The sequence below is a fragment of the Acanthaster planci genome, linkage group LG08, assembly GCF_054643075.1.
Source record: "Acanthaster planci isolate LZ-2023a linkage group LG08, COTS_SCS, whole genome shotgun sequence".
In the NCBI taxonomy this organism is placed as follows: Eukaryota; Metazoa; Echinodermata; class Asteroidea; order Valvatida; family Acanthasteridae; genus Acanthaster; species Acanthaster planci.
In genome coordinates, this window is record NC_141784.1 from 13,742,104 (window position 1) to 13,766,420 (window position 24,317).

General features: G+C 41.3%; 1 protein-coding gene across 10 annotated transcripts in view; it reads right to left on the reverse strand.

Moving 5' to 3' along the window:
* LOC110977350 (intermembrane lipid transfer protein VPS13A-like) overlaps window positions 1-24,317 on the reverse strand; it is a 96,751-nt gene that overhangs the window by 45,012 nt on the left and 27,422 nt on the right. For 8 of the 10 annotated variants that reach the window (XM_087140561.1, XM_087140557.1, XM_087140565.1 and 5 more), the window contains exons 20-39: window positions 23,827-23,941; window positions 22,226-22,361; window positions 20,339-20,488; window positions 16,541-16,681; window positions 14,953-15,109; window positions 14,561-14,646; window positions 13,885-14,116; window positions 12,870-12,992; window positions 12,280-12,383; window positions 11,590-11,757; window positions 10,302-10,609; window positions 9,600-9,747; window positions 8,780-8,936; window positions 7,271-7,398; window positions 6,801-6,976; window positions 5,601-5,686; window positions 4,657-4,946; window positions 3,062-3,184; window positions 1,730-1,882; window positions 710-818 (exon numbers count right to left, since the gene is read on the reverse strand). In XM_087140561.1, the coding sequence (XP_086996687.1) occupies window positions 710-818; window positions 1,730-1,882; window positions 3,062-3,184; window positions 4,657-4,946; window positions 5,601-5,686; window positions 6,801-6,976; window positions 7,271-7,398; window positions 8,780-8,936; window positions 9,600-9,747; window positions 10,302-10,609; window positions 11,590-11,757; window positions 12,280-12,383; window positions 12,870-12,992; window positions 13,885-14,116; window positions 14,561-14,646; window positions 14,953-15,109; window positions 16,541-16,681; window positions 20,339-20,488; window positions 22,226-22,361; window positions 23,827-23,941 (3,090 nt within the window). The remainder of the gene's footprint in view (window positions 1-709; window positions 819-1,729; window positions 1,883-3,061; window positions 3,185-4,656; window positions 4,947-5,600; window positions 5,687-6,800; window positions 6,977-7,270; window positions 7,399-8,779; window positions 8,937-9,599; window positions 9,748-10,301; window positions 10,610-11,589; window positions 11,758-12,279; window positions 12,384-12,869; window positions 12,993-13,884; window positions 14,117-14,560; window positions 14,647-14,952; window positions 15,110-16,540; window positions 16,682-20,338; window positions 20,489-22,225; window positions 22,362-23,826; window positions 23,942-24,317) is intronic. The other 2 variants (XM_087140562.1, XM_087140564.1) reach the window with 2 other exon arrangements.

Sequence of the window (24,317 nt, forward strand, 5' to 3'; positions counted from 1 at the left end):
AACTTGATATCTACATGCTAACTACAGACCCTTTCTTTCAAGGAGTTGACAGAATATACAATTTCTGGATACGTGTGATGTAAAGTGAAATGTGTGGATGTGAATAATGTTACTAACAGGACTTGCAGTTGCATTTTTAATTACTAAACAGAATCATAAGAAGCAGAGTAATGAAAGGAATTGGACTCTTTTCACATCAGCAACGACAGAATCCCTTCAGAAACCTCACTCAGACACCAAATGTATACCGCCACACAGAAAGCATACCAACCAACATCATTCCATGGCAGCAATGCACAGGAACGTTACTGTGCATGGGCACTGAAGACTCCCCAGCAAACATCAATGTTATTCGTTTTCAAAGCTGAGCCTATGGCCAAGCACGTATTCCTAGCATTTCAAACAACTGCAAGAGTTCACAAGCATACAGAGATGAACTGTTCCCACTTTGTGAAGCAGAGAGCAACATGTTAAAGGTTGAAAATCACCTATAGACTAATTCAAGAAGACGCCGTAACTACAGCGGCACTGCACCCACATGCAAAATCTCCCCCTTGACGCATACGTGCATTTGGCAAATCAGGACATCCAGGACATAATGCACGCACACCACCTCTCCACAAGCATTGCATCACTGCAGTTATGGCTTCTAACTCTGGTCGGCAAATTACACTATAAATGCCACATATAAGTCCAGTACAGCAAATACCTTCAGTTTCATCTTTCAAGAACCAGAAGTTACTATCTGCAATCTTTTTGGCATCCCACAGGTCAGCTGGAACGATGGCCTTACTGCGTTTCTCCTCAGCTGTTTCAGTCTGAGTGACAAGGGGAAACAGTGGAGAAAGTGGTAATGATTGATGGCATCACCAACAACGCTTCCCATTCTATCCCGTTTTTGTCTACTTCTTGCAATTTTGATTCTTTGATTCCAAACTACACAAGCACAAAAACAGAATAGAAATTATGAAATTATCCTTTTGAGATAAAATGCAGTCTTTGGATGCAACTCTACTGTGTGCAAAAAGAACGCAAACCTTCGAAATCAGTAAACAAGCAAAGGACTGCTACAAGAAATCTAACACATTTATGTGCACTTTTTCACATTACATTGCTGAAGAGCAACAACAGAATGTGAGAGTTTCTGACAGAATGACATGTAATGAAAGAGAAAATTACCATGTTTGTAAATGAAAGATGCTACTTAATCACTTAGCATTAAGTTCCCTTTAGCCCAGCACATCAAGCACTCACAACCATGTTAGCCCTGCATACCTAGTATGGTCATTCCTTTGTTTTCATGTAGGTCAGAAAACTCGGTGACAATAGTCATTTTTCTTAAGTTGTAAGCACTATTTTACGCAGGATTTTTGTTTACATGGTCTTTTTGACTGTTCCTCTTTCTTTTGCAATGGATAACCCTAACCCTAATGTGCCTCTCAACCTCTTTTCCAGGGAGAGGGAAACCTTTGTGTAGAGAAAGGTCCACATACTGTCTTCACTTCCAGTGTTGTGCGGATATGTGTTGGTTCCTAGATCTATACAAGGAATGCAAGCTTGAACACTGGTATTGTGTGGAGTACCAAAGAACATACTAAACACATAGCAGCAATGCTGGTCAGGTTTCACCACAAGCTTCTTTCTTTGTCAACGTGAAGAGCTACTTTTGCAAGTCACAGTACTTTCTAATGATTTCCCCACTTGGCCATGCCCCTAGACAGAGCCTTACCTTGGGAGGAGCCAACGTCTGACTGACAGAGCTCAAGACCTTGATGACCTCTGGACTGATGTTGAGAGCCAGCTGCTCGATCACTACGCTGATGTGCTGACCTTTGCCCTCTGGGGTGTTCAGGTTGAAGTCAACGTTGCAAGGTATGAGAACCTTAGTCAAAGATCAATGAATCGTTAACAATTCAGTGGTTGGCCATGACTGTCCCTGTCCAATGTTACCAACCACTGCCTTTGAAACCGCTACCTGGGACAATAAATCGTTTCTCAAAGGGGAAATTTGGTGTGGGCCATGTACGCGAACAAATACAATTTACAACTACAACTGAAAAACAGATAAGTCTTGAAGGTTTGCATGGTGAAGAAGTATAATAGAAAGTAGGTTTGCGGTAGCACCATGGACGTATCTCTTAATATAACTGAAATAACACCTGAGCTTCAGAAATAGAACACGTATCATAAGATCTTTACCACTTCAGTGCCAAAAAGCCAGTGAATAAAATCTGGTACACTGAGTTATCTAGTTGCACATAAACATAACCATTTGAATTCCCCAGACTAAAGACACTGTTGCTATACCTCATGATTCGGGGCAAGCTTTTGCATAGCAACCATCATCTCTGGCATGAACTGGTTCCTTTGTGTCCTTCTTATCCACTGAGAACAGTGTATTGTTGCAAAGCATCTCTTATGTAACTAAGCAAAAGCTTGTCTCGAATCACGAGGTATAGCAACAGTGGTTTTAGTATAAAGAATGCAAATTGTTATGTTCACGTGAATAACTCAGTGTACCAGATTTTATTCATATTTAACTCACAAAAGGCTCATTTCCTGCTTTGGGCTTTCGCTACAGGATGGCCTTGATCATAGAAAGATTCAACCCAGCAAAAGGTTGTCAGTAATCAGGGAAAATGTGCAATCACACACAAGAAATAAGTTTGGCTCAAAATCGAAGAATCCAGCTCTAAATGACAGGCGTGAGGACTTATAAACTTTTACAAGAATTGAAGGTTGAAATGGAGACCTGCTATTCCTACAAGAACAATTATCAGAGTTCCATTTTAACAAGTCTATCTTCAAACCAGAACATCAAGGTCCAATTCATTTGATTTGTTCATTTTGTATAAAAGTTAATTCTCATGATTTTAATGCTGTATAGATCTCTGTGTGCATGTTGTTCAGTGGTTGAATTGTTTACTGTAGGAATGTTCATCCCCTTTGGCCTGTTTATGTTTTTGATTTGCTGCTGTCTCTGTGTGGTTGTTGGTTTGTTCCATCACTCTCTTCACAAGTGTTGTGGTCTTGATGGCACCTAAGCTTTCCCTATTCTTACCTTGGTCATTTTGCCTTTGCGTTGGTCTTCCAGGTAGGGGCATGCGTTGATGCGCAGTTGCTGCAGACCTCCTTTGATGGACATGGTCTTGCCTGCAAGCGTCATGTTGACCTCTCCCAGGGTCTGTGGAATGCAGACACAAGTTATGCCTTGATGTTAACTCTGACAAAGAGAGTTCACTTACAAAATCGGCATAAGAGGACTCACTACCATCACAGGTAAGGTTTCCAGTTTACATTGAAACTTTAATCAAATCAGACTTACACCATAGATAAGAAAAGTGCGAACATGAAGTACACAGTGTTCTGTACTTTAACAGTTCCTCAGAAAGTTTGAGGTATAAACAGGAATATGAGTCCCAGTTTTTAAAAATACCAAGAGCATTACAGCATTCAATGTGGACAAAATACTAAAATCTTCCAATCCAGTGTCACAAGCCTAAATGCTTGGTAACAAGGCCTTATTTTTAGGGGTCAATTACAATGCCTAACCCTACACATCCTGTCTCTTGATTGGCCGAATATTTCACATGGTACTTGATGTTTTCCCCACGTTAATGAGCACAGCAAAAGAATGACCTACCATGGCAGCCTTGTCCTAAAAGTACTTAGACTTTAGTAAAAAGCGTTCCCTGTGCATATCAATGATTGCACAATCAGGAATTATGCACATTTTTCTGACGCACAACAGAGCCAGGTGGACACATTTTCATCGAAAAAAAGTTAGGAAAAGTACAAGTGACTCTTCAATTAATTTTGAATTGAAAAATTGAAAATTGAAGTTTTTCCTTATCCGTTACTTGCATTACTTCTTGTAATTGTATTTGTCCACAGGTTGGGAACAGCTAAGCTTCATCCCATACCTAACGTTGTTGAATGAAGCATTTTAATTTATAATAAGTACATTCCATTTCTGTTTAATAAAATACATAATTATCAATCTAAATCTGTACTGAGCGAAAGGTTCTTTAATACAAATATTTACAACTTTCAGTACAGTTCAACTAGTACCACTTGATGCAGTCACACAACGTATAACCTTGAAAAGACAGCTGCCTGCCTAGAGGAGGACAACTCAGATTTCAAACCTGGGTAGGTAGCACTTGTTAGCCTAGGTTGGCTGTCTAGTTAGAAAGATAATCCTGATCTTAGTGCATCCCCCAGTCATGAGTCAAAAGGCACAATGAGCAGTACTGGTCACCTGCCTAGCAGCTCGCTGAAGTCTGGTATGGCCTAGTCTGAGTATGTCAGGCTTCCCAGCAGCACCTTATGGGAAACGTGTTTTAGGGTGGTTCTTCAGGCACTTAGAAGACTCTGGCCACCCCCTGCATTCCCCCCCCCAGCCACCGGTCGTCCTGACTCAGTCATTCCATTGGTATCAGCTGGTGGTGGTCAAGTTGGTGAGGCTGAGGACTGCACACCCTCTCCCTCACCTTAATCTCTTCTTTACGCGGGCTCCCCCCCCCCGACGGACATCCATAACTAACTAACTAACCTTGAAAGGCTCAAGTTAGTACAGCATTCAAAGGAGTCGACATTCAAGAACCACATCAATCAACCCTAAGATCTCATGACTTCCCAACATCTAGCACGTACCCTCAAAACCAAGGCATTAGTGTCCTTCTTGGAGGAGTCTGCCACCAGCACGATCTCAGGATTATCCAGCAAGGCCTTGATGGTGATGACTCCTACTGGTGGGGCCTCCGTGGCCTCTGGGGTCCCTGTGGGGGTGTTGGTGGGAGTCTGCGTCACCGCCTTGATGGGTTTCTTCTTCTCCTCCTTCTTGACCACCTGGCTTTCCTCCAAGCCCTTGGTGAAGATCTCAGCCACGGTCATCAGGAATTCCGCACAGACACAGGCATGGAAATTCCTCACAGATGCATCAACTGTACCAGCAACAAATAATACACAATCATGTGCATAAAAACCAGTGGATGAAAAATATTGAGTCACTCAATCACAAAACACCTAAAACATGTTGGAGTTAGGTTCTAGAGGTCCAACTGGTCTCCCTTGAACCCCTTCGCTATGGAAGACTGCCAGTGCCGCAATATTGTGTGAGGATTAATGTATCCCACACATACAGTCTATTCACCATGCAGCTGTTGGTTCAATGGGGCCTGCTGCTGGACAAAGCCCTCCATTCAGGGCATACCACAGCCCACCAGTCGCGGTCAAAATAATCCCGCTGTGAAGGGGTTAATATCTTCAAAAAAGAATACACTGGAGTACATCTAATCAAATGTGTCAAAATGGAATTGCTGGAATGGCAGAAAACCACCACTCAAAATCACAAATAAAGTTGATAATTATCTCTCATTGTACTTGGCAGATAAAAAACATACCAAATTCCACAACGTGGCTCTTGTGACGAGGCACACAGAGTCATCTTAATGAAATTTACATAGTCCTCCTTGTTACACAAAAATCATCTACCCCCTGGAAAAACGGCATAATTAAGCCACCTGCTACATTGCCAGTTGTGTGGAAAAAAACTGCCCGAATGATCTTCTCTTGGGTGCATGGCAGATTTCACTCACTGTTTTTGTCCTGGTTGGCTTTCTGTTCAAACTTGACAGAGATGGTTTCCATGTCGTCTGCATCATCACCATGGGAACCAAGCATCCTGTGAGAGAAACCAAGCCAATTCTTTTCATCAAAGCATTTTTTCTCCAATCAACCTCTGCTTCAGACCAGCGGATCCACAAAAAAACTGAATCAAATGTATCACTCAGAATAAAGAAAATACTAACAAAGAAAGACCAACAAACGTGTTAGGTTGGTCCTTAAGGACTCAATGCATAAATGTTTTCAAACTCTAAACTAATTCGTACAATTTAGTATTCATGAGAATATTGCATAAAGACCTTTTTCACCCACGTGACTAAATGTCAACAATACCACCAAGTGTGGACCGCTCTGACCACAGTGATTGCATAATTCCTACGGGCAGCTTCAACCACCTGCAAGCGCACGTGCAAACGCTGCATGCTTGACTGGTTTATCTTGAACACCATGCACTCGTTACCATCACAACGCATCATAGGTCCAGCACGGTTATGACATCACAGGAAAAAGGTCTACAGCTGTTAACACTAACACCCCAGGGTGTGTGAAAAAATGATAATGAAAATGGTACACTTAGGTCAGTTAAAATTAAAAAGGGCTTGCTGACTTCTGATGGGTACAGCTTTACCAACTGTTCTAACCAACATTATTCACAAACTAGTTCCTTTCAGCACATAACACCCTTTATCTTTGTATTGAAAGCTTTAAAGACAGTGATTTCCGAAGATTTTGGGTTCAACTACTCTCTTCACGCAAAACTTCTGCAGAATTTCTTTGATCAATTACTTCATGGATAGTATACATGTATCAAGGTACTCACAATGCACCTGTTGCAATTTTTTTTTCAACTGAAAAACAAACCAGGTGGTTAATTTCATCCACAGCATATACATCGCCTATGAATATTCAAGTGCACTGCCTAGCAACATAGCGATGCTTCCCCTGGTTTGGGTAACATAAACTAAAATGGCAGATGAATACAAATATTCTTTCATCATTCAGATCTGTGAACTACCATGAAATGAATACATTTCTCTCAGCCCTTTCTTGCTGTCCTCTGCAGTCACACATCATAAATGTTCTGATGTGCGCTGGACCCCTCATTACCAGTTAATATGTATACGATACGTATGTAAAAGGCATTGGTTTTTGATAGCATTTCTTCTACCTACCTTGTGATACCGTCCCCTCTGCCGGGCCGGATGTCATCTAGAAGTATCTTGGCCAGTTTAGCACTAGCTGTGATGGCTTGGTTGGACTGTATGCTGGCCTTGACACCGAGGTGACAGATGGCAAAGCAGCCCAAGGCTTCGTGGGCAACTCGCTCCTGACGACCTTCAGTTGGACGCTGAGTACAGAGCAAACCAAACAAAAAGTTCTTAATTTATAATTGGCAAAAAGTCTTTGTTAATATACTTATGAAACGAATAACTGGGTCGAAATTAAATAAGAGAAACAACCTGATGAATTTTTAGAAGCTAAGTGGCCAAACAGAACAAACAAAACTGAGAAAAATGCCAGTTGGTAGCCGACTGAGACTCCAGTGTTGTCTCTGCATTGATCAAACACAAATGCACCCTTTCTCTGTGTTACAAAGTGATCAGCCTTGCTAGTGACCACATGTGTCTTCAGTTTAACTCACCAGGTCTAGTTTCCCAGTGTACAGGGAGGCATAGATCCCTTCCAGTTCAAAATCAACACAGATCTGTTCCCAAGGCTCCTCGGTAGTCTCTGATGGTGCGGTAGCCGACTGAGGCTCCTTTGCTGTCTCTGCATTGATCAAATACACACAAGGCTTCAAAATTTAGCCTGGTTTATCATAATCAGAGGATGAGCCAAAATCTCAGTGGTCCATGCGCTGTCTCGTGCCACTTGCTACTTTTACTGTTTACCGGACATGCACTTAAGGATCCAAGCACCAGTCAGATACATAAGCCCACCCAAAGAACAGTTTACTACGTATGCACATTAAGAAGCTACAGTGGAACTGTGCAAACGGGAGTGCCCAAGCTACACATTAAAAGATTGCAGTACACCTACATATTGATCGAGGTTTGCTATGAAGTGCCCGAAATGCTAAATGGTAAATCAAACATTGTTTACTTCAGGTGGATAGTCAACGAAAGCTCCCATGGATATTGCAAACTGACAAACTAGTTCCAAAGGCATCTGGATTTGCAGAAATTCATTGTCAATCGAGACACATAATTTCACTTAAACCTTTCAAATCCAAGAATTTTATTGATCTTTTTAACCACTTCGTGCCTGGGCATTTTTCAATGTTGAGGATGCTGGGCCGGCATGACTATCATTTTTTCCGTTTTCAAAATCCTTCAACAATTCATCATTCCATTTAACAGTCGTTTATAGCCACACAGAGTAATCTTCAGGCACTACTCTACGTTGACAGGTGACCTTCATTGACGCCCGAGTATTTCAGTCAGGCCTGCAGCCTTGTAAACAGAGCCCAGATTGTGCGGTGTTATACAACTGTCTTTTGTTCACGAACCTGGCTCAGTGCACTGCTGACCTCTTTTCAATAGGGGCCAGATTAGCATGCAGCGGTGCTGTGTGGCTCATCGCTGCGGTGGTGGAGAGCTTTTGTCCCCGGTGGTAATCCGCTTGCTCTAAATACCCCAAACCCTGGTATACGGTTTCAAAATAACGCTGGATTATCACCACTTTTGAGAGTAAAAAATGCCGGTAATGCCCAGCAGCCTGGTCTTTTGTTCGGAGTACGATCTTTTGTTACAGGGCCCTGTTTCCTTTGTCCAAGTTCGGAGACCCCGGCTGGTAGTGGTTAAATGTGCAATTTCCAACCCCCGAACCCCCGACCCTGTGATCGGAAGCTACGAACCCTGACCACTAGGCCACATGCCCCCTTGAAATAAAAATAACATGTTTTCTTTCGGGTGGAATGATCGATTTTCGCTCCCTAAGGTATTGGAAGTTGACAACCTAGTTTCTACGGCAAAGGGAAAATCCACTATCCACCCTGAAACCGTGATATATTTGTGTACTTGTAACCCTGCACATGATGAGTTTTGAATGCGGAATGTTCCCTATGAGGCAGTAAGAGAATACCACGTGTACAGCTGTACTACCATCAGTACTCCTGCTTCAGCCAAGCAAGCATTCAACCTCCACTCACCCGCCTTTGCCTCAGCGGTCACACCTTCTCCTGCTGCTGTGGATTTCCCACCGGATGCGGCTGGGGATTCCTCGCTAGGTGTGTCTGGCTGCCCTTCGGCTATGTTCTCATTCAGTATGCCCATCATCAGGGCAAAGTCGTCGGGGCCAATACAAACCTATAGTTGGAGGCAAATAGCACAAACTAACCAGAATACATCAGAAAGCATGTATATAAAAATATTTACTCTTTTGCCACTGTACATTATGACTGCCTCCGGTGAGTTAGAATATTACACATTGAGTCCCCTATACTTATATCACTGTCATGATCTAAAAAATAATTGTGTAACCACCTTTGACGATCAAACTATCCCACTTTTTGACTTTCAATGGCAATAACTTGATAAAGGCCCATAAAGCATATCTACTCAAGTTGATTGAGAAAAATGCACGTTGGAATGTAGCACCTGCTACAATTTTCCTGTAAAATATATTCATTTTGCTTGGACGAAAACCGACTGACACATTCTCTTCAAGAGTGAATGGCATTTTCCTGCGAAGCTATTAGAGAGTAAAGAAAACATTTTCAAGGTGGTTCTACAAAGTGCAAGAGTTTCTGAAAACCTCCAAAGAATCAGGATACTGCAGCGTAGTTATCTTTCAAAATACAAATAAGTCTACGCCCCCCCAAAAACATGTCACTGTCAAAGTGAGTGCTTCTGTGTCAAAGATATTGTACTTTAAAATTTCCAATATCAACCCTCAGGACTTTCAATCTATCTACAACAATCTATTTCAACCAGAGTTTTTTTTCCGTTTTAAGCTGCCATTTGGCAAACCTTGATGGTTCGTAGTTTTCCAAACAGAGCCACCGCTGGGGCATGGTGGTACCAGCTGGCTGCTAGGTTACGAGTCAGGTCCACATTCAAGCCCATGGGTTCTAGCATCAGCACCTCTGACTTGATACGTCCTCCCTCCAGGATGGCCCTGAGAAAGAGGGAACAGGGATCCATTTGTAAAGGCTGCTCCACCATGCATTCAACATTCTGTGAACTCTGATCAGTAATTTGTGCTAATGCCAAAATTAACATAAATGAAGTTAAATTTAATATCAAGCTATTTCATTTAACAATTTTGAAATGGATTTGACTTTGAGACTTTGGAGAACATTTCACAGTGCTCAGGTCATACAGGCAAAGAATCAAACATGTTGCAGACAATACAACTTGTCTACTTAAAAAAATGAAAGTATTGAAGGAAATTTTAACAAGCGATGCATATTTCCAATCTCAACTGTGATGTGACATTGAACTGGGAAATCCAATGGGTTTTAAAGCCCTAAAAGAATTGGCTACAATGGGCGTTTATAACTTTAACTGTGGAACTCACTAAACGACACATATTTACATGATACTGAGGTTACAATAATCACATCACAATCATAATATGTATCATAAACCGAATGTGTAACGATTATGGCAGCTGTTTATTAAAATTAATTATTCATAGGCTGATGAATTGTTATCCCATCAGTAACTTACCTCGAGAGTTGGATTGACTGCAAAGCCACTTCCATTTTATCCAGTACAGCCGGTAGCTCCCTGCCTTCCGTGCCAGCGGCAATGCTGAAGGAATTCTGCACCAGCAGTTGGCCTAGGTCTGCCACCAGGGCCTTGTCGGAGGTGTAGCCCTTGGGGATGATGATGAGCGGAGCCTTGATGATGATGTCCAGGGCGATGCGTACGCAGCGCTCCTGCAGATTTTCGGCAGTCTTCTTGGCAGCAGCTGCGGCATTGGCACTGGCTTCGGCTGCCGCTGCTTTTGCGCGAGAGAACTGGTCAACGAATGACTGGGGAAAAATGTAATCACAGCAACTTCTATTTGAGTTGGTCTTCCCCACATAAAGTGACCTTCGCAGAAAAGAGTAAGTGTCAAGATGGGTCAATTGGGAGCATTTCAAAAGTTGGAACAGCATGGAATGCTTCAATGAGAACATCTACTGTTCCCATAATAAACTATGTGGTTCCCCGAATGGGAACAGTGGTCAATGTATTTGCCTTTAAATCACTCAAGAACAAATAAATGCCTCTTGTGGAGGGAACTTTATTGAAGCACTTATCTTGCAGAATGTGTTTCTTAATTTTTGAGAACAAATGGGAGAATCCTATGCTCAGCACTGTGCGCGGCAGCAAGGTTTCATCTAGGATTTCAAACCCTGTCTAGCCTCTTACAAGCCTACCATGAATATTCATCTCATACACACAAACTGCACAAACATGATATACATGCATAGGTCATCAGCTAAAGGGATGTGAAGTACAAACCAGCTGCCCATATTCTCAGAGTTCATACCACAATCAAGAAGCAAGGAAACCACAATTTGGTACAAATCCTCAAAACAAAAACAAAATGAAGGTCAGGTCAGCAAAATAACTACTGCCGAACACTAGGCAAGGTGACTCCTGCTTTACCTAGTGTGTTCACTGGGGCTGTTCGTTTGATGTCCATAAATGGATGCGATAAGATTTTTAAAAACTCAAGCAAAAAAAGTTCATCAAGAGTATTCTTTTGACTTTTTTGGGCTGAATCCAATTCACTTTCACCAAACACATCCCATGAACATACATGACAACCTGACCTCTTACGACAAAACCTGCCTCTATGGGATGTCATGTCTCACAATTCTGCCGAAACCTAGAGTAAGGCATGGGAATATGCAAAAAACACCATGAGTCCAGTTACGTCGGTGGCCGTTATCCTCTTAAAGAACTCACTGAGGGATCCACAGGCAGAATGCTCTCAATGTGACACCATGGTTACACTACTCACCAACAGTCTCATGACAAACTTGTTCAGGAAGATGGCCCTCATTCTGCCCATGCTCAGCCCAACACGGATGTCGACGGCACTCATGTCAGAGTAACTGTCCGCTGCTGTAGCTCCATTGAACAGCTCGGCCTTGACCTTGAATACCTCATCATCCACGATGGAGACAATCTGAGAAAGCAAACACACAGTCAAGTTTCTAAACCCAGACATGAAATCTGGAAGCCAGAAAAAGGAATTCCAGGCTGTATTTCTCAAATTGGACCCACATTCATGAAATGTGCAAATGAGAAAAACCAGCTTATCCAGTTAAAAGCTGAATGTATTTAATGTGCAAGGGCACCATAATTATAATTTTACCATCATCAATCACCTGAGAATTGAAGTATCTACTAGTCTAAATGATGTGAAAATAAATACAAAATTGCCAAACAGCAGGTTCTACAAGAACAGCTTTTTCAGAAAGACTGCTTTGAATTTAACTGTGAAATGGACTTTAAACTCACACTGTATGCACCCCAATATCTAAATTTACAGTGTCAGTATTTTGATTGAAAATTAAAACAGATTTTAATGTGGTATTCAGTGGATCTACACTGACCACTTTATAAATCTTGGTGGCATGTCTTTCAGACGCAAGTTAAAAGTGTGTACTGGTTGTTGCTAGACCAATCTTTGCAGTTAATGACTGACCTTAGGATGCAGAGCTCCTGGTGTAGGGTCAGTGACAGTGATGTCATGCAGGGAAGCAGTGACTGTCGTCACGTGTTTCTGGAGGAGCACACCAGCTTCCAATCCTGGGGGAGGGGACATCAATGCAACATTAGATTAAGGAACGTGCCTCATTGTGTTCATACTGACTGATAAGTGACTACGCCAAGCTGAATTCCTTTCAAATGAGAACACCAGCAGTGGCACAACCATTTTCAAAGTGGGGGTCTAGTTGTTAGAATCAGCCATTAACAGCCCCCTCCATGAAGCCCCAACCCAATATAGAACCTGCCAAAAGTGGGAGAACCAAGTTTTCCCCCGCCCCACGTCAAAAAGTGGGGGGGCCACTGGCTTCCCTGGCCCCCTGCTTCCACCACCGATGGCTAACTCCACGGATTGTATGTATTCAGCTGAAATTTAGTTGCATCGTTAATTACATGCAGACCAGTGCAAGCCCATGATTGGCTCACGAGCGAGCCATGAACACAACATGTTAATGATGCCGAAAACTGAATGCCCTGTACAGTCTACAAACTCCAGCAACATAACCTATACAGGTTCCTGCGTGTTACCTTTGATGTAAACCTCAGTGAGGCACGTGTCCTTTGTGCACAGCACAAGAGAGATGATATCCAGGTTAGCTGTCACTTTGACATCAATCGTTTCACTAGGCTTCACTTTCTTGACTCTCCTGCCTGAAAAGCCAAAAAAGCTCTGTGTGAAAAACCTAAAGTTTGATGTGAGCATTTATGAAATATACAGTACTGCAAATATCAATTTCGGAAATCCCATGTCAGTACAGCTTAATCTACCTCTTATTAATTATACTGTTTTCTAACGCACAAACAGAACCTTGCTATTATCTTCTGTCTAACCATTGCCAATGGAATTCCTCTTTATCATCCAATCCTATTTCTGAAAGATAAACCTTGTGGTCCACAGTAAGTGTTGCATCTGCTTCATTCCATGAGGTTGGGGCACTATTTTTAATGGTGTCCTTGTTACATCCCAAACTTTTACCACCTGTAGAACAGGTCATTTACTCTGTATAAATAACACACACCTCTGTATTCAGCCTTGCAAGATGTATAACAAAGTCAATTTGGAATCTACAGGCAGGGAAATAGCTGTCCATTTTTACAGAACCCATGTAACAATGGACACCGTCACAAATTGTGCCCCAACCTCATGGAATGACCCATCTATAAAATGAACCAGGCAATGTGCACATGCTTAAGGCTTGCACCTTTCTCACTTGCAAGCATTACCACACTGCTGCACGTGACGCATTCTTTTTCAATGTCACAGGTCAGTTCTTAACCTTTTATCCAGCCAGAAGAGGCACTGTATTAATGTTGGCCTATGCATTTCTACCATAGAAACCCTATACAGACGACTGGTGGATAAGATTAAAATTTAATACACCTGCAGTGGTTATGTATTGCCTTGTAATTTTAGTTTTGTTGATTTCTTTTAGAAATGTTTGTTTCAATTGAAAATGAAAAGTTAGAATCCTGATGAAACAGGAGAAGTTTCAACACTGTTATGGTCCATTTGTTGTTTCACCTTTGCCCTCTGACCCCTTACCTTTAGGCTTCTTCTCATCCTCACTCAGGTACCCTTCATCCTCTGTATCGCTGGCCTCGCCAGGCTCCTCCTTCTTGCCCGTGTCCAGACTCGCCACAAGGGTGTCGGCAAAGTCAGTCATGTTCAGGATGGCATCTGAGTGGGCAACAACCTCCAGGGTAGTGAACTTCACCGTGATGTTCTGCTCTGTCGACTGGTAGGTGGTGGAGAACTCAGGGTTGCTCTTCTCGGCCTTTATGGGAAGACGAAAAGTAGTATTTTGTCATATAACAATAGGGTCTGCTCTTTCTGTGTAAGTTGTATTTGTGTCTCCCAAAGGCTGGTTAAAGTATGGCTGGCCATCAATACAGAAGAAAAAGAAAAATTTGCTAAGTAATAGTAAATCTCACATAGCGATTGAAACACTTCCACTAGATACTATACTGGGGTATAGACATGCACTAGTGACCCCTTGCTAGTCCATATATGTATACTGTATGAATAATATTTGATTTATTGCTTCCAGGAGCAACTATGACCTTCAGCCCTGCTGCTCCTCAAAACTTGTTCCAAGTACAAATGTTGCATTGATTTGGCAGTGTTCCAATAGTTACATGAGTGTGGAAAGCAAAAGAAAGCCACTGTCGGTAACTGGGAGAGAGACAAAGGAACAAATGGCTTCCCATGTTGTCTGTACCTTCTGATAATTGATGGACAGCAGTCTGTCGGTGCCTTTCTCATAAGCTGGTGTCCGGACGAGATACAGGTCCCCACCATCCAATGCTGTTGATTAATTGGACATTTAAATATCATTTTGGTCGTCAAAACAACAACTGTAGAGAATGTTAACATGTCTCTGTAAATATCGACAAGCATTACATTTCAGTCACGTCCATGAAGACTAATTACACTTCACCAAAGACCATGTGACCATTTGTTCTGCAACTTGTGTATTGTACTAAAGTTATGTTTGCTTTCACTAGACACGAGCAAGCGCTAAAACTCAAACGTGTGGACGTTACAATTTAGATCTCCTTGAGCACTTCTTGTTCCTCGCTGACAAATGTCAGTTACTACTTTACGGCTCACCTTGGAATTGCATGTGCTGTACTGACACACTGCCTAGTGACACGCTGGCATTCATATCCCATGGCCTCATCTGCACTTGGGTCCCCAAGGAATGGATGGCAATTGAGATCAGGGGTTTATCTTCTCCGGAAGAGCGCTGAGACAGATTCAGCCCAACCTTCAGTCACAAGCACAAACACGGAGGGAGAATTGAAATTTAACCATTCACTTTCTTGGTTTCTGTTCATTGCTGTACAATTTGCCGTTAACTCTTTTTCATTCTTATTTTATTGCTTACAGATAACCCCAAAACCTGAGTTGCACAAGCAAATACTTGTTAAAGAAAACAGAAATGTAAATCAGGGGCGTCAGGTTGGTGTAATGCTTCTTCCTCACCTTTCACTTCTGTGGTCCAGGTTTGATTTCCGGCTTGGTTCACATGTGGATTGGGCTTTCAATCCCTACCCGGATTTCGTGGGTTTTTATCTAGAACATTATTCTGGGGTTTTCCTTCCACCACTGAAACTTTAACAGTTTCACATTGCCTCTTCTCTACAGGTTTCTTCAAGCTTATGAGCTACAGTACCTACATGTAGGGTGCTTTTGAGGAATCTTTGGTTTCATTATCAGAAAGACTCAGACTTTACCTTTCTAAAGAAATGTCTTCTATATGGTCAATTAATTGATAATATTTATAGCAACAGATCAGTTTGCCCATTTTCTTCAGTTGTTTTAAATTCAATGATCTATTGCGGTTTTTAAATGTTCCACATAAGTAAAAGGAAAAGATCAGGATATTACTGGTACTAACTGCTGCAGAAAAAACTGAACTTACTCGTGACAACTTGTCATGATTAGAATACATGTACATGTTTCACTTATTTGATTCACACCAATAAATATGCTGGCAGTACCTTATGTCACTGTCTCAGGTATGTCTGATGTGACATGAATTTATCAAGACATTGTAATTGTATTTGAACAACCACACAGCTGTTGCAGAAATGTTCAGATTGCGTGCAAACGCATGCAACTTTGACTTTGACAAAACAAAGAAATTCCGAGCTTTACAAGACTGTGGGCATTTTTTTCAATTTTCAATGCCATGAATGTGAAGTAAACAACGAGGAAATCAACTGATCTGGGAAAAGTTGTATGCCTGGTGTAACCAACTGCGATCAGCACAGCCTGGTAGTTGCAACCAAAGATCGTATAGCATCGCGAAGCAGCGCATGATGGCAAACTTCACCGTGAATGCACGTAAAACGTTGCAATCGCACGGGCGCCATTTGAGCAAGCAATACGCCCGCGCAATGCACAGGCGCAGGCGCCGCAGCAGGCACGTGCAATGTGGTGAGCCTTGGCCTAAGCATTACCGTAAACTGCGCGGGCGTATCGCTTGCTCAAATGGTGCCCATGGTAATTACACCTTTTGGGCAGAGTTATCCATCTTGCGCCTTCAGTGCTATACGATCTTTGGTTGCAACCAGCATTAGAATATAAAGAATGCAGTCACTCCGAGGGACCCCACATGCCCAATGTACAAATGCGTCCAAAATGGCACAAAGCAATGTCCAACCTCACAGAAAGACCCATCAAGAAAACTCACCTTCTTGAGTTCAAATTGGAGCTCCAAGTTGGTCCTCTGCATGTCCGCCATACTTTCATTTTTCTCAAGTGTTGGCTTGGCTGTTCCTCCTTCACCCACGGTCACCTTGACTGGTCGGTCCGATGGAACAATGGGATCTCTCTTTAACGTAGAATGAACATCAAGAAAAATAAGCACAGCAACATTTGGAATTGAAGTTGGATAACGCAACCTCTCCAATTCAACAGTCAATACCAGTGCCGTAGTCAGGACAATCACAAAACCATTCTGAAGACAAGACACAAAACCGTGCAGAGGACCAGTCACAAGTAACATGGTGAACAGTGACAAAGGAATGTTTCTGTTACAGTTTATTTGAAAAGCTTGTGACTTGAATTCAGATTGAAGGCCTTGTGTTTGTGTTGGTCTTGTGATGGTCTTAGGAGGTCTTGATTACAACAATGGTCAATACAAGTTTCAATTCCTGTTGGATCATTTTTTTTTCAACCATACCACAAAATCTACTTGATTTAAGGTTTATGTGCATTTTCAAGAGCCTCCTCAGATGAAAGACAACATCTGCATTTTCTTTTCGGAGAGGGTGGTTCTGGCAGCAAATTCTCTTCTTCGTGTCCTTCTAAGTTGAACAATATACAGTAAACTGCTGCTAAGTCGACATTGTACACTTCGGCAAATCACTGAAGTCGGTAGTCTTACAGAAGTCCCAGTAGACTCTAATGCAACTCCATTAGAATTTGTATTTCTAAGTTGGCTTTCAGTTTGTCATTGGGTTAAGTTGGTGTGTTATTCTCAGTCCTGTTTCCACAATACCCAATAAAATCCTTTGCGTAAGTCCACATTCAAAAAAATTAATGCATTGGCATCGACTTCTGCGCTGCAGTTGGCAAGAAGTGTCAAGTCAAATCAATGTCCGTTTATAGGCACGGTGCCGCCTTAAGAGAGTGCCAACTTACGTGTAGCTGGAGTTTACTGTATATGTACTTTGTATGCATGCGTGCTGCCCTTGGGCACAACTTTGTGCCATAAACACTTTCTAACATGACATCTCACAAAATATGAAATACTCATTGCAAAGCAAAACACCCCCCCCCCCAAAAAAATGGGCAAGGGACTGTGTCACAGGAAACATGTAAAAATAAATGATGGTAACAGCCATTGGTGCTCAGCCATTTTACTGATGATCATGTTGTGGCTGTCTGTAATGACCACATATCATGCAATGACCGTGGACCCAAACCACACTACATGGATTTCTCTCCACAGAGCCTACAGATGTGAGATCAAGTCCCTATTATGCCTGTTTCACTTTAAGTGAGCTAAATCCATTGCGACAAGTATACCAGCCTCATACACACATGTAAACAAATTACAGCTGTCCCCCATGTTTTATCCTTATTTCTGAGTTGGAATGGCGGAATTTTATGAACAAGTCTTCTTGCTCTGTGTGTGTAGCACAAGAGAGAGTGAGTCTGACGAGTTACCCCCGTACAATGGAACTGTGGACCAATACTACGGAATTGTTTTGAAGCGCGGGTAGGAAGTGGCATCCTTTACAATAGGGAATAGTCTGTTTGCTGCAATAGATTTATACAGTACATGTACACTAGTACAGTACAAGGAAAATGGACATGATCTCACATCAAGCAAACCCACTTACAGAACTTTTCCTGTGTTCAAAGCGAAGTTTTATCCAGGGTTTGCTCAATACCAACCGTGCAAAACCTCTTCCAAGGACAACCGGATGCACAAAGGACGATAATCTCAAACATTCAATCCAGAGTAAAGAGGTCTGTGATCAGTGGTTGCTACCTAAAGTTTGTATCATCTGGTTAAATTACAAACTTTTTCTTCCTTTTCCAAAGTAAACTAAAAAATGAAAAGGGCAGCTGAAGGTATACTGTTAATAAGTAGATTCAAACTTGGTTAATAGAAATAATAACTGAAAAAAAGAAAATTATATATGTTGGTTTCCCAGGCAAGAGTCAACAAGTGCTATTAATGGTTAATACTAAAAAAACAGCGTGTAAACTACACACAGCCTCTCTCTGACCTAGCGCTAGTTTCTAACAAATGTTTGGTTTGGTTTGGTTTTGGGTTGGGTTGGGTTGGGATGGGTTTGGTTTGGTTTGGTATAGTATGGTATGGTATGGTTTGGTTTTGGGTTTGGTTTGGTATGGTTTGGCTTGGTTTGGTATGGTATGGCATGGTATGGTTTGGTTTTTGGGTTTGGTTTGGTTTGGTTTGGTATGGTATGGTATGGTATTGTATGGTATGGTATGGTATGGTATGGTATGGTACGGTTTGGTTTTGGGTTTGGTATGGTATGGTATGGTTTTGAGTTTGGTTTGGTTCGTTTGTTTGTTTGTTTGTTTGCTTCTTTGTTTGGTTTTTGTTTGTTTTTCCTAAGGAACAAGGCACTGGGCAGGATTTGGGCAGGATTCAAAATCAAAGTACTGCTGTGCACAAGAGAAATACTTGAAAATCACTGAATGTCAAGAGTTGAGAAGCAGCTGCAGGGATCAATGAACATGAGGCATTTGAGCTTGTAAGATATTTTGGATGAGGCGGAGTTTTCTATGCTAAAAATAAAACGAGTCTACGTAATAGATGCTTGCAGACGAGTTCGTACAGAGCACAAGGCAGAGTAGGACAGGTGATACTAAGACTACATGTATGATAAAAATTGTCTTCAGGTTAAATTTAAAAGTCTAAACCATTTGAGGACTATTATATATTACAAACTTTGAATTAAAAAACAAATTTCAGAAATGGCCTAAAGATGCAAAATGTGTGAATTTCAACTGTTCAAAGGGTTTCATGAAGTCTAATGATATTTAATTTGATATTTCAAAATTGTCTGCATGCAGGAAGATTTTTGTTAGTTGTTATTTGTTTTGGGGTTTTATTTGCTTGATATCCTTACCTTTGCAAACTGCCAATATTCCAAAAAGAACAGAAAACTCAATGGATTTTAACATTTTAATCTTTTACAGTCAAAATGCAAAAAAAAATAAGTATGAACATATCGGGGAAATGCTGACCGAAGTAAGACAGGGTGACAAGAAAGTTTTGCAAATAACAGGAGATAAAAGCACATCTACAAGTAAGGTCAGACATATTCTGCCACAGGGCTACACTACAGATTTGACGTCTGTTTGTATGTGAAGACAAGCACAGCTTTCCGAGCTTGTGAAATTGTACGGCTTACTATTATAATGCAACTTGAGGCTGCTTTCTTTGTTATCTGATCACGCAGTTTTACATTGCGGCTACTGTAACAAGCAGACTGAACCTCTTATTTGTGGGTTGGGATATTTCGATGAGTGGAGCCTACATACGAGGGGGTACAGACGCTGACTTGGCTGTTCTTAGAGACTGCATCATTTAAGAGCGACTGGTGTTAATCTGTGCATAGACTACACTAGAGTTTTGTAACAGCAGACTCCTGTCAAGTGTTCCGGTGATTAACATCACACTGTTATTAGGCTGTTAAATCAAACAAATGTGATTAGTACAGCATTAATTGAAAGAGAGAATGCCAGCCAAACCTTTTACAAACAAATGGGGTTCAGACAGACAGCAACAACACACAACCGCCACAAGCCACGATGCCTGCTCATGAAGACGGTGGTTGTGACTACAAACAAAGCATCTAAATGCGGTGAGTGCTGCCGTGCCAAAATGCTGATGAAGGCAAACTGTAGGAGTAAAAGCAACAAGCCGAAGAAAAAAAAACTTGGACAAAAACCACAGCAAGTCCAACAGAACGGTCCACTCGGGGTGAGCGCTGACTCTTGCCTGGTCAAGAAACCTTTCGCTGGCCGAGTAATATTCCTCGGAGTCGGAGCTATCGCTTTGATCATCCGGACTTACAACGACAGGGCCGTCCGGCGAGTCAGACACCACAGCAAGGACGGGGGACAGTCTAGGAGAGACGGGTAGCTGGTCCTGCACAGATTGGTGATGGGGGAGGGGGGCAAGGTGTCAAGGTAATACACAGACATACATAGGAGTACATACAGGTACAGTACAACACTACTATAATGAATACTACTATACTCAGTATTGAGTAAACAAGTGAATACATCATATGCACAGTTATGTGTGTAAAAGGTACCTGTAGTAGCGAGAGGACACGAGCGCGTCCTTTATTTGTTTGCACTGCACTGTCTGGTTTACAGTGATGTCACACTTTGGTAAGTACTCTATAATGAGCATTCCCCACAGCTCCTAAATTTTCTGCACAGCGTACACTTAAATTGAACCTTGAAATTTGATTTTACTAAAAGAAATATGTATGGGACCAATGGTAATGACTTGAAAGCCAAGGAAAACTTAAATGTTATTCGTAAAGGAATATGTACAAGAAGAACATGTGGTCCACATCATTTGTGGCTTCAATATACATGTACATACATGTACAGGTGCAGAGGCAGCCATGTACGGCAGACTACCTGATGAGTATGTGTCACCTCGGGTGACTCTCATGTGGAAAATCTTGCTTTGCTTGATTACTACATAGGTTAGGATTTGTACCTTGAACTGAATTCATGATGTATGCAGAAAGACAAATCGGCTTTTATTTGCAAAAATTTCTTACGTTAATACTGAGTTCAGACATGTACAGAACCATCATGGCCCCAGTGCTTCAGAAAGGTTCCCCGCATATTTGTTCTAATTTAGCAGCAGAAACATCACCACATTGATACCATGGGACTGCACCACGGGTCACATCCAAAACAATGAAAAGGCTTTGACGAAAACAGGGCAATTAAGCAACATCATGACGAGTATGAGCAACCTCGTGATCGCACACGAGCAACAAGGGCTGTGATCACCATGTGATATGAAGCACTAGCTACAACAAATTTGTCAATATCCAACAGCATCTCAGCTAACACAGATTAACCCTAACTCCCTACGCATCTCTGCTCGGATGCAACCTGAATCCTACAAAATCCTTCTACTGGCTCCATGTAAAAGCTGGATACAAATTCAATCCTTCCAACTTCTGCATTATTTTGTAAATGTGTTCCTTGAAGGCGTGTGGTCATTGCCTCAATCGTTCAAAATCCTTTGGCAATTCCTGTCATTGCATTAACGCAGTGTAAATGGTCTCCTGGAGAAGCATGGAGGATTTTACACACATATGCTTGTATAATCTAAGCCTGAATTTATGCATGGCAGAATATTAAATACTATAACAGAAGGTCTAGCCCAAGTCCTTGACACACTGCATCCTTTGTAATCAGCAAAACGTTACTGCCATATAGCCTCAATCTTCCAAAATCCTCCAAAACCACTTGGAGGATTTTGGAGGTTTGGGGTTTGCTAGGGGTTAATCAATTCTACACCCCACATTAAGAAATAATAACAATGATCTGTTAAAGTAGCAAGGCGATCAGCAACACCATAAGAAACATGTTTAATGCACAGGTTTTTCCCATGTAAAAAAAAAATTGAACAAAATGTTCAAGAAATAGTGGTACAATACACATTCTTAGAGAAATTATAAAATTACTTTAAAAAGGGCTCAAAATCTTCATGTTAATTTTTTTGTCTACAGTTCATCACGGCAAATCTGTAAAAACACCTAAAATTTACAAACGCATAAGCAGTACACATTTCAAGCTAGTATCCCGCAGAGTTTTAGAAATCACCTCAAGATCAGGATGATAAACTTACCCGAGCAAACTTTGGCTCTGGCTCTTTTTGGCTTGACTCTGGAAGTGGTATGCTCAAGCCGAGCTTCAGCAATTCTTGGAGTTTGAAGTCAGACACATCCACTGTGACATCGGGCAGTTCTCCCGTTATCTTGATCCTGGTTTAAAATTCAAATTTAAACAAGTTACTTGATGATAAGTGGAAGTTCAAAAATTTCTAAAAGCAACATTAAGGGATATGTAACCAGAAACAGTCATTTAAACACAAGACGACTTTCTAAAGTTGGAACTGATATAATGAGCACTGTCGGGTTGACTGGGACAGGGAGACAAATGGCCGGTTCACACTTGGCATGAAAGCAAACACAAATGAACAATTATGACTTAAGATCAAATAGTCACATTGCAAATTCGCAAAAGTTGAACACATTTCAACCTGGGCCAAATTTCACTGCAATTTTTTCATGATGTCTAATTCACTTCATGTTCCCATTCCCATGTATGAACCAGCCTTAATTTTGTTTTGTTATAAATACAATGAGAATATGTTAATTCCTACTGTAACATATGCAAAAGAACTCATAAATGCACTGTTGCATTTCATTAGCAGAAAATTAGAGACAGCAAAGAAAGTGGAACAGATGAGTCAAGACAACACAAGATGGAATACCAACACCACAAGACAAGGACAGACATACGAGTTACTCTATAAATTTAGGGCCCAATTTTTTTGCATGTTACATGTTATATGATTTGGTAAGTTCAGAATATTTTCTTTAATTTCTTAAAGTGGTTTGGTGATACAAAATTACCTGCCAAACAAATGGAAATGTTTGAAGTTAATTAGAGTGGCATTTTCACATCACACTGCACAGGTCAGGTGTAACAAAAAAAGTTCACGCTCTAGACTCTAAATTTATAGAGTGACACATATATAATGCCATGAGACCGTGCAAATTGCTTGATAAGTTTTCAGTAAAGTCTAGTGAAATGTTTACTTTATCTCATACCCTAATTTAGCAGCAATTCAGTACAGGACCACAATACAGTGTATAAAAATAACCAAGGAAAAGGGAAACTCAATTGGCAATCCCAGAGTAAGATAGCAAGACTCCAGGAACCTGAAAGACTGGATCAAAAACACCTGTTATACCACGTTCATAGATTGAGAATTTTTATTGGTCGCGAATTGATAACGTGATATGCTACAAGCATGCACGTATCTCCCAACCCCCCAAAAAATAGGTCAACAAAGGACATCACGATCAATAATTTTCTTGTAATTTAATATCAAATCTGCTGTTCAAGTTTCAATTTGTCAGTGTTTTAATTTATCTTACAATAAAATATGCATATGGTATAACAAATAATTGTTGCCTGCTGTGACAGGGTCCATAAATGGCACCCTTGACTTTGCCTTGAGTGGCATTTGCCCCCTCAGGTGTACAAAACGTCACTGACCCCCACACCACAGGCAACAATTGTTAAATATAAAATACGACGACAAGTCTAAAGAATTTCTTAACGGTAAAGTTTTAATGAGTCCCAATTCCAGCAAGACACAAAGGGGACGAGGGCTAAACATAAAGGGCAGAAAAACCATGATAGGTGAGTACAACATACTTGGCAAGCCTGGAGTCTTCCACCATACATTTATTGAGTCCCACATTCAAGTCCAACGGCTGTAGAAGGTGTAGTGGAGATCCCTTCAGTTCTCTAGCGGCCTGCCAATCATCACCTACCACAAACACAAGTTACAAGTGAACTCTAAATTCAACCAACGATTCACAGGCAATTCAGTGGCAGAGTAGTGATTACGTTTCTCAACTACTTGTGGATATTTTTATTTCACAATCAACCAGTCAGACCGAGGCACAATATTACACTAAGCTGAAATCTTGATTTATTCAAATGACAAGATACCACGACCACAAATACTGGCTCTTGAAACTAATTTGTACAAAAGTTGTGTGGCAATCATGACTATCGTTTCTACACTTTGGGGCAATATTGTTGCTACTACAACTAACCATGGCTCGAAGCCAAGTCAGGGTACCACACTCAATCATGACAGCATTCAAACATGTCACTCGCAACTGCGTATACAAGTTACC